The following is a 16,740-nucleotide window of genomic DNA, read 5'->3' on the forward strand; positions in this document are numbered from 1 at the left end:
GTATCAGCACCAAACACCTTATAGTCACTGCACTCCATGACTAGCTGTGTGTTGGCACCAATGCCCGCCATAGTTTTCTTTTTTTTTCTACCACAAGCCCTAACAGCACCCCTTACATTGACACTTTCCAGAAGACCAGGTCACCAAATGGTACAAAGAGATATAAAAGAATGATCAGGGCTGGAAAAAGGGGAGGACATTACCATTTAGGGAGTTTGGAGGGAGTGCATGCTAGGTGAGGTCTGCCATCTAGTTTTATTTCCTAGCATACAGCATGTACCAGACATGGGCCCTACAAGTGCAGGAAATGTTCATGGCCCATTGTCAGACCTTGTTGAAATACTCTATACAGTTCTGAAGACCACATCTTCAAAGGGAAAAAGGTAAACAGTGGAGTGCCTCAGTAATCTATTCTTAGACTGGTACTTTTTAATATATTTATAAATGATCTGGATAGGGATATGACGAGTGAGGTGATCAGATTTGCAGATGACACAAAATTATTCAGAGTAATTAAATCAAAAGTGGATTGTGATAAATTGCTGGAGGATCTTGTGAGTGGAAGATTAGGCATTCAAATGGTAGATGAAATTTAATGTGAACAAGTGCAAGGTGATGCATATAAGGAAAAATAACCTTTTTGGTAGTTACACAATGTTAGGTTTTATCTTAGGAGTTACCACCCAGGAAAGAAATCTAGGCATCAAAGTGGATAATACATTGACATCATTGTGTGCTGTGGCAGTCAAAAAAGCAAACAAAATATTAGGGATTATTAGGAAGGGAATGGCAAATAAAAACTAACACCATCACCTTAGGTCTGAACAGAGACAATGGCTTCATGGCTCACTACAATTATCTATAAACTTAACTGTAAGCAGATCATTCTATCATTTTCCATAGATACAGGCTGAATTAGCCTTGCTGTTTGGGTGACGTCATCGACGGCGCGCTCTCGTGGACTTCTCCCAGAAGGCAAAGCTTCGACTGTACTGCTTCTGCCTAGTTCTTCTCGCGCATATCGCGTCAATCTCTTCAGTGCTTTTTTATCCGCGCTCAGCATGGACGTGTTTTGTCTCTTGTGTCTCCTCAAGATTCTTTTTTCGATAACTTTCACTCAGTGATCCTACAAAAAGCACTTTAGTGCTACACAACAATGTCAAAAAAGCCGGGCTTCGAGTATTGCCAGTGCGGGGACACAGAGTCCATCACTGACAACCACTGCGACTGCTACCTGTGCCTTGGCCCAGACCACGACCAAGCCTTGTGTAAAGACTATGGGCGGATGTCTCCCAGAGTAGGAGACAGAGAGCAGATAAAATGGCCAGTCTTAAAGAAGCAGAGGAAGCGCTCTCGGACACCCATGTATGCCCTCCCCAAGGCGCTTTACTCACTCCTCGCCGGGACGAAAGTCTAAATCCCATGAAGTCCATAGAAGGGCTTCTTCAGTGGACCTTCATGGAAAATCAAAGCAAAAAAAGAAGAGGTGACAAGGTCACCTTAGCACCTTCAAAACCCAGGTTCAGTCCTGTGAACCGCTCCAGGGTGGACAATAGCATTGTTGCATTAACGGAGTCATCTGACACATCGAAGTGCTGACCTGACCAGTCATCTGCATCGTCCTTGCATCATCTCCGTGATGCATCCACTCAGGCCTTGGGTGAGTAGTCTAAAATGAAGCGTCGCACAGGGCGCAATGACGCAACCACCAAAGCCTGCGCCAGGGCCCCATGCTTCGGCATCAGATAAAGTGCACAACGTTCAGGCCAATTCAGACGGCGCATGCATCTTTTTTCTTTTACTGGAGCTTGGGACTCCCAAACAGCATGGCTAATTCAGCCTGCTTATCGATGGAAAAAAGCAAGTTTGCTTACCATAAATGGTGTTTTCCCAGAGATAGCAGGATGAATTAGCCAGGCATACCCTCCTTCCTGGACATGTCTCCTCCAAACATAATCACATCACTGCCGTTCAGCTTTTTTAAACACTGAGAAGACTATCTAGATACCTGCGGGAAGAATCATGCAGAAGCAGTATTTTCGAGATTTGCCTTTTGGAAGAAGTCTGCCAGAATACACTGTCGATGATGACACCCAAACAGCATGGCTAATTCATCCTGCTATCTATGGAAAAACACAGTTTACGGTAAGCAAACTTGCTTTTTCACACTTACCTCAGTTGTCTGTAGGCTCTACTATAATGCTATTAACACTCTCTCCATACCATGTCCTGCCTAAGCCAGTGCCTTCTTTCTGTTCTGTATATATTTTACCCATCTCTTGTACATCACTTCATGTATCTAAGTGGACTCTGTTCTCGAAAGCTCATGCTTTAATAAATTGGTTAGTCTATAAAGGTGCCCCTTGACTCATGTCATTTTTTGCTACACCAGACTAACATCGCTATCCCTCTGAAGAATTCACACACCTTTTTGTTTCTCTATTTGCGTAGTATGCATTTTGGTTGCTGATCTGAGAAATACTGCTATGAGTACTTAAACTGTAATGTTTAAACTGAATGATCATTAAGTTGTAGTAGTAGTAAAAACAAAAAATGTTCAAGGCAAAAATGATCACTGTAGGAAGTAATCATGAAATCAAGATTGTGTTAAAAGTGTAAAACTCATTTGAACAGCTGAGTATATTTTCCTTGATAATTTAATTATAAGATGTGATGTTTTCTAAAAAAGACTGTGGCTATATGTACTTCAGTTAGCCCTTCAAATATATGAAACATGAGTGGTTAGTTATTTTCTATGGTTTCAAAATGACTACTCTGTGGTGTGGCCACACTTTGAGTACTGTGTGCAGTTTTGGTTGCTGCATCTCAAAAAAAATATATATATAGTTGCATTGAAAAAGGTACGGTGAAGGTTGACCAAAATGATAAATGGAATGGCATTGCTCCCCTTTGAGGAAAGGCTAAGGAAGTTAGCGCTGTTCAGCTTGGAGAAAGACAGCTGAGTTGGGGGGGGGGGGATATGATAGATATAAATGTAAATCAGTTATTTACTCTTTCAAAAAGTACAAAGACTAGGGGATACTCCATGAAGTTAGTAAATAGCACACTCAAAACAAATTAGAGAAAATTTTTCACTCAACGCACAATTAAACTCTGGAATTTATTGCCAGAGGATTGTGATTAAGCCAGTAGGTTTAGCTCGATTTGGACAAGTTCCTGGAGGAGAAGTCCATAAACTGTTGTTAACCAAGTGGACTTAGAGAATAGCCACTACTTGTAACTGTTCGATAGCAGCATGGGGTTTATTTACTGTTTGGGATCTTACCAGATACTTGACACCTGGATTGGCCACTGTTGGAAACAAGATACTGAGCTTGATGGACCCTTGATTTGACCTAGTACGGCAATTCTTATGTTCTAAATATTTTGCCAGTATGTTTCGTATATGAATCAAGCTAACTGTGGAATCTTACTAGAGGACATGGTCAAGGCAACAAGCAAAGCTGGGTTTAAAAGAGGTTTGGATACATTTCTAGAGGAAAAGTTTGTAAACCATTAATTAGCCAGGCAGACTAGGGAAAGCCATTGCTATCCCTGGGAGTGAGTAACAAGAAGTAGATCTACTTTTGGGATCTGCTGGGTATATATGACCTGGTTTGGAATAACTTAATGTTCTTATGAATATATTAGCGATTCATTAGAGTTTTAGTGGTACTTAACTTCTGGTTTTCATCAAAACAGGACATAATGCGTGTGTTTCAAAGCCTTGCAACTTGTTGTGCTTGCCTAAAGCCAACCTGGGTAGAAGCTGCAGGTGTCCTGAGGGAGTTAAGAGCTCCGTGCTGCCGTCGGGAGAATTGAAATGTGATTGTCCACGTGGTTATGTCATGAAGAACAACAACTGTATCAAGGAAGGCAAGCTGAATTTTATTTCTATTTTTAGTTTTGCATTTTAGTTTGTGTGCTCATGCTTTCTGAAATAGTGCTCGCAGTATGACATTATCTGGGGTTATCCTAAAGTATTTTGACTGCTTTTACTATGTCTTGCAATTGGTTAAGGAAAGCCGAACCAAAGCTAGCATGTCTGGCTAACTGAATAGTAGCTAACGGAAACTGTAGCACTGTACAAGTTATCAGGAGAATATCTGTGATGAATTTAGATCCGTTCATCATTAACTTAGAAGTACATAGGGATAAAATAACTTGACCCAAGATCACTCAGTGTACCCATTACAGCAGGTGGGTAGTAGTAACATTTGTTGATAACACATATCCATTTTATACATTTTTATGCAATCTATAATCAAGAAATGTACTGTCAGGTTTCTTGTCCCAAGGGCAGCTACGTTTATGCTTCTGAAATTACTTGAGAATCTGTTTGAATGAAAAAATGCTATAGGAATTGACAAACCAAGAAAGTACAAATCTAAATTAATTGCTTGAATCTTTTTTAAATAAATCTTGTGGTTTAAGAACAAGATGAAAATCCCCCCCCCCCCCCCCTGTCCTCTGTGGGTAAAAGTAACTGCATTGTTTACTTGTACTGCTAAGGGGGTGGGGCAGGGCTGACTAGGAATGCGTGGGGATTTCAATTTGAAATCCCTGTACCTGCTTTATGGTGTAAGTTGTGTGTCCTGAAGTACTTGTAGCACTGGGCCTGAATTTGCAAAGAGAAACTCCCACAAGGAGTTTCCTTTTGAAAATTCGCTTATAGGCCTGTGAGTAGAAATTACCCACCTAACTTACAGCCCCAGTGTTTAATATCCCTTAAGTTGTATTACGTTAATTACTGCCTTTATTTTTAATAGCATTTTTTTTAATTTTAACCAGTTATTGAGGTAGAAATCTAATTTGCACAATACTCAATGTTTTTCCTTTTTAAAATGTTCCCACCAGAAAACACTTGCCTGCCTAACCAGTATCGATGTTCCAATGGGAACTGTATCAACAGCATTTGGCAGTGTGATAGTGATAATGACTGTGGAGACATGAGTGATGAAAAAAATTGTCGTAAGTAGTAGAAATATATTTAGTTTGGGGTGGAAGGAGGTTTCTCTTTAAAATTGTATTTTTGTAATCATTTTGATTGTTATTTTTATTTATTTTTATTTATTTATTTAGAGTTTTTATATACCGGCAATCATGAAAACATATCTTGCTGGTTTACATCGAACAGGAGTGCATTATAAACAAAAACTAGAACTGTGGTGTCCGAAAGTACAGTTACATTTAACAAGGGTAGCCGAACTTGGAGAAGGAAGAAGAGAGGAGAGAAAAGAGATGGTTAAACAATATACAATTTAAATATAGTATACAGAATAAATGTAATATACAAGAGGAGTGGTGTTTTAGGAGTCATTGGAATGTGTCATTGGGTTGTGTCCGGAAATGCTTGTTTGAATAACCAAGTCTTAAGTTTGATTGTTATAAGTCAAGACACTGCATCTCAAATGACAAATATGGAATTTCAGAAAGTTAACCAAAATAGAGAAAAAAAGAAAAAAAATGAAATATGCATACTCAGTTATATAAACCCATAAATGGTCATAGGAGCCAAAATGAAATATAATCCGAGAAACAAAAACAGAGGCAATATGTAAGTATAGAACCATAAAGCGATTTGACACTTTAATTCTCTGGTAATCTGCATCTGCTGGGTGTACTTGTGATAAAAGTCCCTTTTCTCATGTTTTCTTTTAACAAAAGAGGGAAAATGCTCTGGTTGAAAGAAGGCATGTAACACCTTACATATCATTACAATGGAGGCCCTCTCGTCTTCGCTAGTACCAGTTTTTCACCAAGTTTGAAAGTGTGTGTTTGAACAATGGCAAGTTCACTTCTTGTGATATGTGATTTCAGATCAGGGGTTTGAGATTGACCCAGATAAAATAACAGCAGTACTTAATTAGCTGATACTTTTGGTCCCCAAGGCCCTCCAATGCCGATTAATAGTTGGCAAAGCTTTCTGGGCTTAGCTAATTATTATCGTGCTTCATTCTAAACCTCTCCAAAGTGGTGGTTTCACTTACTGCTGTTACACATAAGGGCACACCAAATAATTATTGGAATCCCTAAACTCAGTGAGCCTTTGAAGAACTGAATTTGCATCAGCTCCAGTCCTGCCTTTCATTTTAGAAGTAGATGCCTCTGAGGTTGGCGCAGATGCAGTCTTGTCTCAACAACCTGGTCTGAATTCTTGGCCCCAACTTTGTGGTTACCTTTCCTGAAAGTTTTCTCCTGTAGATGTAACTGATGTGGGAAATAAAAAAACTCCTTGTCATTAAGTGAGTCTTGGAAGAGCAGACACACCTGCTGGAGAGAATTACTTTTCCGATAACAATCATTAGGGATCACTAAACTTTACTTTATATGGAGGCTGCAAAATGTTTGAATGCCCAGCAAGCCCGGTGGGTCATGTTCTTCACTTGTTTCCAGTTTATCTCCTATTGTCCTGACGTGAAGATTTTTAAGGCCAATGCGTTATCATGACAGGAGGAGACCCCTGAACCTTGCAATAAAGACCCCATTATATCACCTCCAGGATAGTGGAAAACTCAGTCAAAAGCAATCTGATGGAGAAAATTAATCTGGAATCTTTGGTCCAGGAACCTCTTGTAGGGGTTCCTATTGGGCATACTTTTCTTCCAGACACTTGCCGCCCAGATGTTTTCAAATGTGGGGGCATGATTCCAAACTCTTCTGATATCCAAAGATTAATACAACTTTTAAACTGATTTCCGGGTTGTTGTTTATTTATTTATTTATTGGCCTTCTCTACTCATGGATTATAAGACTTATGTCTCAGGCTTTCCAAATCATGCTAGAATTAAAGTCCCTCAGGCTAAAACTTCACCCACTCCTGATTCTTTCTGTACTGTGAACTCGCTTATCTGCAGACTTCATTATAGACCTTCCGATTTCCACTGACTGTACTGTCATCTTGGTGGTGGTGAACCGTTTTTCCCAAATGGAGGACTTCACTCTGATCACTAAATTACCTTCAGCCTGTAAACTGGCCATCATCTTCATTAGGGCGGTAGTCCATTTACATGGAATCCCAGTCACTATCATATTGGTTTGAGGTCCTCAATTCGTTGCCAGATTCTGGAGGGCCTTTTGGAAAGATTTGGGTATCAAATTTGCAATTTTCCTCAAGATACCATCCCAAAATAAATGGCCTTATGGAGAGGATCAACCAAGATCTTGAGCAGTTTCTTAAATATTTCGTCTCTGCTCATAAGAATAATTGGGTGGATTGCTCCATTGGGCTGAGTTTGCTCACAAAAATCATGTTAGCGAATCTACAGGGTTTTCTCCATTCTTTACAGTCTATGGCCGTCACCCTGTTTGTCTACCTCCTGCTACTCCAGCTATTGAAATTCCTGCAGCCAATGACTTCATGTAATACTTACAGAAATACTGGGCACAGGTGCACAATAATTTGAAGAAAGTGTTTCGGCAGAAGAAATTCATGGGCCATACAGTCCAAATATATAGGGCCATAAGCCATTATTGAGAAAACCAACACAGTAATTATGCGCTTTCAGCTTTCCAATACACTTAAGATACCTTCCTCATTTCACATTTCTTTGTTGAAACTGGCCATGCTAGATCCTTTGAATAGGCAAGAAACTCCATTGGGTCTGGTTCTGGTTGATAGCCAGCCTGAATTTGAGGTTGAGGAGATTCAGCACTCTAGAGTGACTCATAACAGAGTACAGTATTTAGTCTATTGGAAGAGATATGGCCCCCCCCCCCCCCCCCCGAAAAAAGATTTTGGATTGATGCATCTGACCTACATGCACCTCGTCTCGTGAAGAAATTTCTTGCAAAGCAATGCACAGGGCTGTCCAGAGACCGTTCCTGGAAAGGGGGGAGGTAAAGTAAGTATCCATTGTTGAATTCTCCACTGGAAACAAGACGGAAGCCAATTCAGTGTAGCAAAGTAGCAACCAAAGAGAGTAGATCAGTAAAACAGGGATTCTTTATTATTACAATGTGGTACAGTTGAAAATAAAGCCTGACCCAGGCCGAGTTTCGCTCATATGACCTAGCTGCTTCAGGAGCTGTAATGATCAGATCAGCTCACACATAGGTATATAAAAGCCCACATTCGGTTTTTCCTCTGTTACCAGATACAATGTTGCACTTAGACATCTACAGTGTTATTTAAGCTGCACTCTGCAGACTGAAGGTTCGCAGGACTCAGCATCGCCAAACCGGAAGTGTTCATTTTGAGAAAATGATCAGAAAATGGTCTGATCATTACAGCCCTTTAAGTAGTACGATCACATGAGCAAAACTCGGCCTGAGTCTGGCTTTAATTTTCAACTGTACCACATTGTAATAATAAAGAATCCCTGTTTTACCAATCTATTCTTTGGTTGAATTCCCCACTGGACTGTATATAGCTCTGTGAGCTGTTTTGGACCTTATACAGTCCTCTCAGTCCTCTTAACCCATTGCCCCTCACTTCCAGCTGGCAGCCATCTTGTTTCCTATAAAGACTTCTGTTTATACTGAAGCGGTTTAATCAGTCAGTTGCCAGAACTTAGTCCACCCTTCTGGTCCTCGTACTCTGACTCCATTCCTGTATTTTGAAGACTTCGTCTGCAGATTCTACAATCAGCATTCTTGCCTGGTCTCCGCTATGGATACCTGGTTTGTTCCAGCTACTTACTACTTTTCAGGCCTAATGCTCCTTGTTTGCCTCAGGGGCTTCCCTGATTCATGTGTCTTGCCGGCCTCCAGCACTGGAGGGCTCAATCCAAAGAGAAGGTGGCTGGCATAGGTGGAAGGCTTACTACCATCAACAGCCAGTATTTAACACTCCTGATCCTAGGACACTCATTCCTGGGGCAACTCACAGACCACAACAGTCACACATGGTTCTTATCATCATAATAGCTGCAGGTATTTGGAATCATAGACAGCTTTAAAAATTTGCTGATAAGCCAAAATCTTGATTTTGATAATTAAAAATCCAACATTTTTATGGATTCACTTAAAAGCAGGTAAATTGATATTTTGATGAATCTAGCTACATTAATATTCTGTATTATACAGGTACTAAAATACTGTGCTGAGCCGCTTTTATGGACACTTTGTACATATTCTATAATTTCTAATTCATTTTCTTATTGCTTATATATATATATATATAGTCTATATATAAGGACTATATATATATATATATAGTCCTTTTAATTTTTTTCTTATTCTTTGTATACATTGTGAAGTCCTTAAGTGTTTTTCTCCTAACAGCAACTACGGTATGTGACCCTGATGTATTATTTCGATGCCAGAGATCTGGGACCTGCATCCCTCTCTCTTACAGATGTGACCATGAAGATGACTGTGGTGACAATAGCGATGAAAATCACTGTGGTGAGCCTCCTTGACATGATGCATTGTGATAAGTGGATGTATATCCATAGAGGCAAGAATGGCAGACACATGACAGGGCTGTACACAGTTGTCTGTTGATGGACCGTGGGAGCAAAGCTTCTGCAGACCAAGTACATTAAACAGAATCATAGCAAAAAATTGTGCAAGACAATTAAGTAATCATATTCTGTATTTTATAACTTACAACTTAATGTCTTATATGCATCTCTGTAACACTTGAAAAAAGTTGTAGGCTTTTCAAATTGTCTATGCAGCGACAATAATTATCTGTCTAGTAGTACTTTAGAAAAGATTAGTAGTAGAGAAATGTATTGTCATTCAACTGTTTGTCTTTGTAAAACTTCTACAGTGTTTTTGCATTCTCGCTTTAGAAGCTCATCAGTGTAAAGTGGATGAATTTAATTGCCGTTCAGGGATGTGCATTCGTTCCTCGTGGGTCTGTGATGGAGATAATGACTGCAGAGACTGGTCAGATGAAACGAACTGTACAAGTAAGCATTTTTTCAAATTTGTATTAGAACTCTAGAGCTTTGGAAAGAAAAATTCATAAGGTAGAACTTATTTTTTTTCTGTAATTGTAATAATAGAAGAGAGAATTTTGTGTATAAATTTTCCTTCTGAAGACATAGTAACAAATGATGGCAGAAAAGGACCAAATGGTCCATCCAATCTGCCCAGCAAGCTTCTTATGGTAGTATCTGCCACACTTTGCAGGTTACCCCATGTTTCTCTGAAGAATTTTACTGGGTGATAAGCCATCTTGAAAATTCAGACAGTTCTGCTTGATGTGCTTTACTCATGGACTTGGCCATAGCAGTCCTGTGTTTTTTCCCTTATGTCTGCGCATCAGTACTCCAGACTGTAAAAAAAAGTCAGGGTTTGTGTTGGTTGTTTCTAATCAAATTCCTCCCCCCCCCTCCTTTTGAAGCAGAGAGAGATGTTGAAGTTGCATCAAAAGCATAAAAGCTTATTGGTTAAGGGGTAGTAATCCCATGCCTTCTGTTAAGGATAGTAACTGATTCTCTGTGTATTTTACCCCCATGCTTATCAGTTCCCCAGACACCCTCATTGGTTGCAGTTTGAATCCATTTCCCCTTTACCCCCTGCCGTTAAAGTGGATAGAAAAATTGGAGTTGCATCAAAAGCATCAAGATGTATTAAGTGTAATAACCGCTGCACCAGCATTCATTTCTATCCTCTAGCATTTAGGGATCCTCAGTGTTTATCCTATAATACTTTGAATTCTTTGTTTTAGTCTTCACCTCATCTTCCGAAAGGGCATTCCAGGTATCCACCAACTTCTCCGTGAAGAAATATTTCCTGACTATGGTTCTGAGTTGTCCTCCTAGCAGTTTCATTTCATGACCTGTACTTCTACTGATTTCTTTCCATTGGAATAGGTCTGACATTTGTGCAGCATTAAAACCTTTCATGTATCTGAAAGTTAGTATCTTATCTCCCCTGTACCCTCCTCTCTTCCATGGTATACATATTCAGATCTTTCAGCCTCTCCTCATAAGTCTTCTGATACAGGTCCCACACCATTTTGGTCACCCTTCTCTGGACTGCCTCCATCCTGTCTCTGTCCTTTTTAAGATATGGGCCCCAGAACTGAACATAGTACTCCAGGTGAAGCCCCACCAAGGACCAATACAAGGGCATTTTTACCTCCTCTGTCTTACTGGTTATTCTTCTGGCTTTAGCTATCTCCTTGTCACATTGCTTCGCCATCTTCAGATCACCAGATACTATCATTCCAAGATCCCACTTTTGGTCCATGCTCAGTCTTTTACTCTTTATCATATACAGCTCTTTTGGATTACCGCATCTCAGATGCATGATTCTGCACTTCTTGGCACTGAATCCCAGCTGCCAAATCTTTGCCCACTCTTCAAGCTCTTAAATCACTTTTCATTCTCTCTACTCCTCCAGGCATGTATGCTCTATTGCAGATCTTTGTTTCATGGGCAAATAGACAAACTTTACCTTCTATCGCTTCCGCAGTGTCACTTACAAAAATATTGAACAGAGCCAGTCCAAATACCGATCCCTGTGGTACTCCACTTAACACGGTTCTCTCTTCAGAGTAGGTTCCATGCTGTCTCATATATGTCAACCAGTTTGCAATCCATGCCACCACCTTGGTGCTCATTCCCAAGCTTCTGATTTTATTCACAAGCCTCCTACTCAGGACTGTATCAAAAGCTTTGCTGAAATTCATTGGGAGCTCTTCCTCTATCCAGTTCTCTAGTCACCCAATCAAAAAAAATCAGATTTGTCTGTTAAGACCTTCCCTTTGTGAATCCATGCTGCCTTGGGTCCAGCAACTTACTGGATTATAGATATTTCAGTATCCTTTGTTTCAGCAGCGTCTCCATTAACTTTCCTACCAATGAGTCGAGGCTAACCAATCTGTAATTTCCAGCCTCCTCTGCTACCACTCTTATGAAGCGGGACCACAACCGCTTTTTTTTCCAATCTCTCAGCACTACACCTGTTTCCAAGGATCTATTAAACAGGTCATTCAGCAGACAAGGCCATAGTACATCCTGGGATGTACTATGGCCTTGTCCACTTTGTTTTCCTAGCTCTTTCCATACATTCTCTTCTGTAAAAGAAGTTGTCTACCCCATTCCCTTCTATGGTCTTTTCAATCAGTGATTGTAGTTCTCCAGGGTCTTCTTTAGTGAACAGTGAACTGAAATCTCTCTTTAATATTTCTGCCATTTCTTTGTCTGTCTCTACACATTCCTCCTCGTCACCTTTCAATTTCACTACATCACGTCAGGCTTTCCTTCTTTCTCATATATTTATGAAAAGTGTTGTCACCTCTTTGGCAATCAACTTTCTTCTGCTTGACCTTTTGCTTTCCTGATTTCTCTCTTTGTCTCTGTTAGTTTTGCCAGGTATTCTTCCCTGTGTTCCTCTTTTTGGGATCTTTTATACTTCCTGAGTTCTGATCTTTTTGTCTTTATTTTTCAGCCATCTCCTTTGAGAACCAAATCGGGTTCTTTTTTCCTTGTACTTTTATTTACTTTTCTAACAGATTTGTTGCGTTTGTATTAACTCCTTTTAATTTGGCCTACGGTTGTCCCACCTCACCCATTTTGTCCCAGTCTTCTAGTTCTTCCTCCAGGATCATCCCCATTTTGACACAGTCTGAATTTTTTAAATTCAAAACTAGAGTCTTTGTGTGACTTCTCTGTATCTTAATTGCGATATCAAACTATACCATATGATGATCACTTGTGCTCAGCTGGGCACCTATCCAGACATTATCCCAATTTGTGAGCACCAGGTTGAGTATCAAACCCTCCCTTGTGGGTTCTATTACCATTTGTTTGAGCATAGCCCATTGAAGGGCATCCACTATTTCACATCAGTTTACAATCTTTTAAAAAAACAAAAACCATATCATATACATGAAACAATAATAAATGGCAATAGCAAGTAAACTACAGAATTTTACGACAAATCTTGCATCTCCCAAAAAACACATTCCCAAACATAATTTACTTCTTCAACACTTTATCGTGACTGCTCAGTTGACGTAACGTCTTGAGCGGCCAATTGTACGCTTCCCCCGTGCAGGCGGCCATCTTTGTCTTCGTCGGGAGGAGCTACGATCGCATGTGTTCCTGATGATGGTTTCAGAAAAGTAAGTTGGCAGGCGTCCAAAAGCGACTTACTTTTGGGATCTTGACAGATCCCAAAAGTAAGTCGCTTTTGGAAAAAAAAAAAAATTGTCTCTTTTGAAAAAAAAAAACCCCAAAATTGCTTTTGGTTTTTTTTTTGCTTCGCCGCTGTCTTCGCCATTGCTTCGCCGCTGTCAGTGTGCCCCCTCCTCCCGGAGCAAGGCTGCTTTTCACGCCCTGCTCCGAGAGGAGGGGGGACACTGACAGCAGGGAAGCAAAAAAACCAAAAGCAAGAAGTAAGTCGCTTCGCGCTTCACTCTTCCCTCCTCCCGGAGCAGGGCGCGAAAAGCAGCCTTGCTCCGGGAGGAGGGAAGAGTGAAGCGACTTATTTTTTTGCTTTTGGTTTTTTCGCTTCCTGGTATCTGTCATTTCAAATGACATTTGAAATGACAGATACCAGCGTGGCGTGAAGCCTTAGGCCCGCGCACCCAGGATACTGTATAGGCGCTCTATCCAGTAAAATGGGTTGCGCGGGACTAAGGCATTACGGACGCGGTTTACATTTACATATAATTAGTGTTCAGGATCGAGCAGTAGGTGAGCTGCACTGTGCGGGCGGTAACCGCGGGTGCCGTAGGCACTAACGCAGCTCTTCCTACCGCTCGTTACTGGATAGGCCTGTTAGAGAATAGCCACTGCCATTAGCAATGGTAACATGGAATGGACTTAGTTTTTGGGTACTTGCCAGGTTCTTATGGCCTTGATTGGCCACTGTTGGAAACAGGATGCTGGGCTTGATGGACCCTTGGTCTGACCCAGTATGGCATTTTCTTCTGTTCTTAAATATTTATTCTTTTTACAAATATGATTTTACTCTTATGATTGTTTTATATTTCTTGCTTTTATTTAATGTTTTATAAAGAATGGTAATGTTCCTGTTTTTCATTGTTGCTCTGCATTTAGTGGCTGGCTTGTTGTGGGTTCCAGTTCAGTTCTTCACAGCATGTTTCTGTTTATACTTTCTGATCTCTTCATTCTGTATTTGGTGAGGTTCTGTCTACGTTCCTATGTGAGGGGGTGGGGACGTGTTCATTTTTTAAAATATAGATTGCAGGAGGGAGCTGGGCTTAATCTGATGGGCTGAGCCAGAGACTGAGTGAATCTTGGGAGGGGGGGGGAGGGTGAGGCAGCACAGTAATTGTTCACACAGGGCAGTAAAAAAAAAAAAAAAGAGAAGAGAACCTAGCACTAGCCCTGGTCTTATCCTACCTGAGCCCACTGTCAATTGCTTGTTTCTGGGTTTCTAAATTTTCTGTGGTAGTGGGGAAAAGATTCCTGAATGCCATGAAGTGGGTGAGGATTCCTTGGTGGTTGCTAATTCCTTTTTTATTGTAGCTAATTCATCTTTGAGGTGAGCCAACTCCTTTTTCGTTGAAGAGATTTGTGAACAAATGGGGCAAGCCCTAAGCTTCCAGATGGTTTGCCTCAAGATAAAGATTCCACAATTGTTACACTGAATAATAGTAATTTTGTTCATTTGATCTGAAAGAGAACTCCTTTAATCTGATAAAGAATTAGCAAATTATCTTGTTACCAATTACGTTCCCCAGCAAGACTATATTAGAAGAGCAAGCCCTGGGGAGGGTAGGTATTAAACAGTTGAAATTATTAGCTACTATCATTTTGCCTTACATGGAGTTATAGGGATTTTGTCTAATCCTCTGTATAATTCAGGTTATTTTTCTCCTCTTTTTTTTGCATAGCTAACAATCAGTATCTAATAATCCTTCAGTTTTTAAATCTGAGCAGTCCTCTCAAAGGTACACCAACAGTGCAAATATAGAAAGCGTTTTTGCTAAATCTCAAATATTTAAAGCAGAATGTATACTTATCTTAGAGAGCCCTTCTGGACAAGGATATACCTGAAAAGATATTGGCACTAGCCCCTGCAATTGACAAGACTATCTTGCTGCTATTGATTAGCATCAGCCACACCCCAAGAAAAAGCAGATTGCTGTTGGGTGAGGAGTGGAGGGTTTTTTTTTCCCCCTCTTCTTTTTTTGCACAGCTAACAATCAATATCTAATAATCCACACTTTATGCCCGTCAGTGCTTATACATCAAGTTTGTAAAAAGAATTTAGTATTGAAGATACTGAATTACATCGTCACACTGACAGCTGCTTAGGCCATTTATCCTTCAAATGAATTTATTCTCTATGGACAAGCAGGATAAAGTCAGCCACACAAGTGGGTGATGTCATTCGACAGCGCTGAGATGAAAAAGCTCTCTCAGAGCTCAGGAAAGACAAGGTGAGTTTTCTGAGGATGTGTAGGCCTTTCTGTCCATCTGCCTGCTGAGCAAATCGCCTCAGTATTTTTCATCCACTGATATGGATGTATTTTGCTTGCTCTCAAGCTGTTTGTTGAAATTTTTTTGCATGTAATCCCTTTGTTTTTCCCTTTGTTTTGCAAGTAAAAATTAAAAAAAAAATGAGTTTTTCGTTTTAGTTCAATATATGTATTTAGACATTTTATATACCATCGTTCCATATATAGATCACAACCGTTTACAAAATAGCTTTCATATTAACTATAGACCTATCACATAAGACATGAAGTACTGAAATAAGTTAACAATAACAGATTTTACATAGTTCATTGAGCTTTTTTCAAACTCTAGTAAAATAATCATATGCAACCCTTTTCTTGTGAAGCTGACTTTATCCTGCTCGTTCACGGAGAAAGCTAAGGTGCTCACCTGTAACATATGTTCTCTGAAGACAGCAGGATAAATCAGCCACACAGTCCCACTTATCTCCCCTTCAAGGTGAAGATTAGCTTGCTGTAAAGCCTGAGGAGACTTGTACAACAGGTGGCTGCCCAGGAAATCCATGTATGCTCAGGATTTATAAAAAAAAAGTTTGATTTTTCTAAGCCCTGAGAAAACTTTTCCATCTCGGTACTGTCAGGCAATGTCACCCACTTCTGTGGCTGATTTATTCTGCTGTCTACAGCGAATACCGGTGACAACCTAGCAACTTAATTTTATTGCTGTTTGCTTCTAACATGTATAATATTGTACTAGGTACAGGTAGATCAATCAGCGTGGGGAATGCAAAGAACATCCCAAGTGATGGAGGTACTATAGGTGCTATATGTAAGCAATTAAGAAAAACTAAAGTGCAACTGCTGATACCTGAAAGCCTTCTTTGGCATCCTGATACCAGTGATGACCTCTGTTACCCGTGAAAATGTTATGTAATAGGCCATGGTTTTAAATGGCTTATGCACATCGTTTTTTAAAATAAGTTTGGAAAACATTTTGGCGGGAAAATAGTTACATTTTTTTTTGTATTCATTAATCGCTTAATACAAAATAGGTCTGAGCGATTTACAATAACATACATAAAATTCATAGTAATAAAACACGCAATAAAAAACACAATAACTAAAGATCAACCAACAACAGCACAAGATAAACATAAAGATGATTCGGAAGACAGTTCTTCAGAAAGAGTTTGTGTTTTATAGAAATCAAATAGACAAACATCACCCGATCAAGCCTCTGTTAACTTAGGCTAGCCATAGGCCTGCTGTAAAAGGAAAAGCTTCAATTGAGATCTAAATGTTTTTAAGTTATCCTTGAGTACGGAGATCATAAGGTAATGAGTTCCATAAAGATGGTGCTGCTACTGAGAATGAGGTTTCTTGGGTTGAGGTTAGACGGGCAAGAC

General features: G+C 40.0%; 1 protein-coding gene across 1 annotated transcript in view; it reads left to right on the forward strand.

Moving 5' to 3' along the window:
• The window catches only part of SORL1 (sortilin related receptor 1), a 180,604-nt gene that overhangs the window by 90,874 nt on the left and 72,990 nt on the right, over positions 1-16,740 (forward strand). Inside the window, exons 22-25 of the mRNA XM_029573496.1 lie at positions 3,703-3,876; positions 4,858-4,971; positions 9,226-9,348; positions 9,741-9,860. Of these exons, the coding sequence (XP_029429356.1) occupies positions 3,703-3,876; positions 4,858-4,971; positions 9,226-9,348; positions 9,741-9,860 (531 nt within the window). The remainder of the gene's footprint in view (positions 1-3,702; positions 3,877-4,857; positions 4,972-9,225; positions 9,349-9,740; positions 9,861-16,740) is intronic.

This window comes from Rhinatrema bivittatum, chromosome 12, assembly GCF_901001135.1.
Source record: "Rhinatrema bivittatum chromosome 12, aRhiBiv1.1, whole genome shotgun sequence".
NCBI lineage: Eukaryota > Metazoa > Chordata > Amphibia > Gymnophiona > Rhinatrematidae > Rhinatrema > Rhinatrema bivittatum.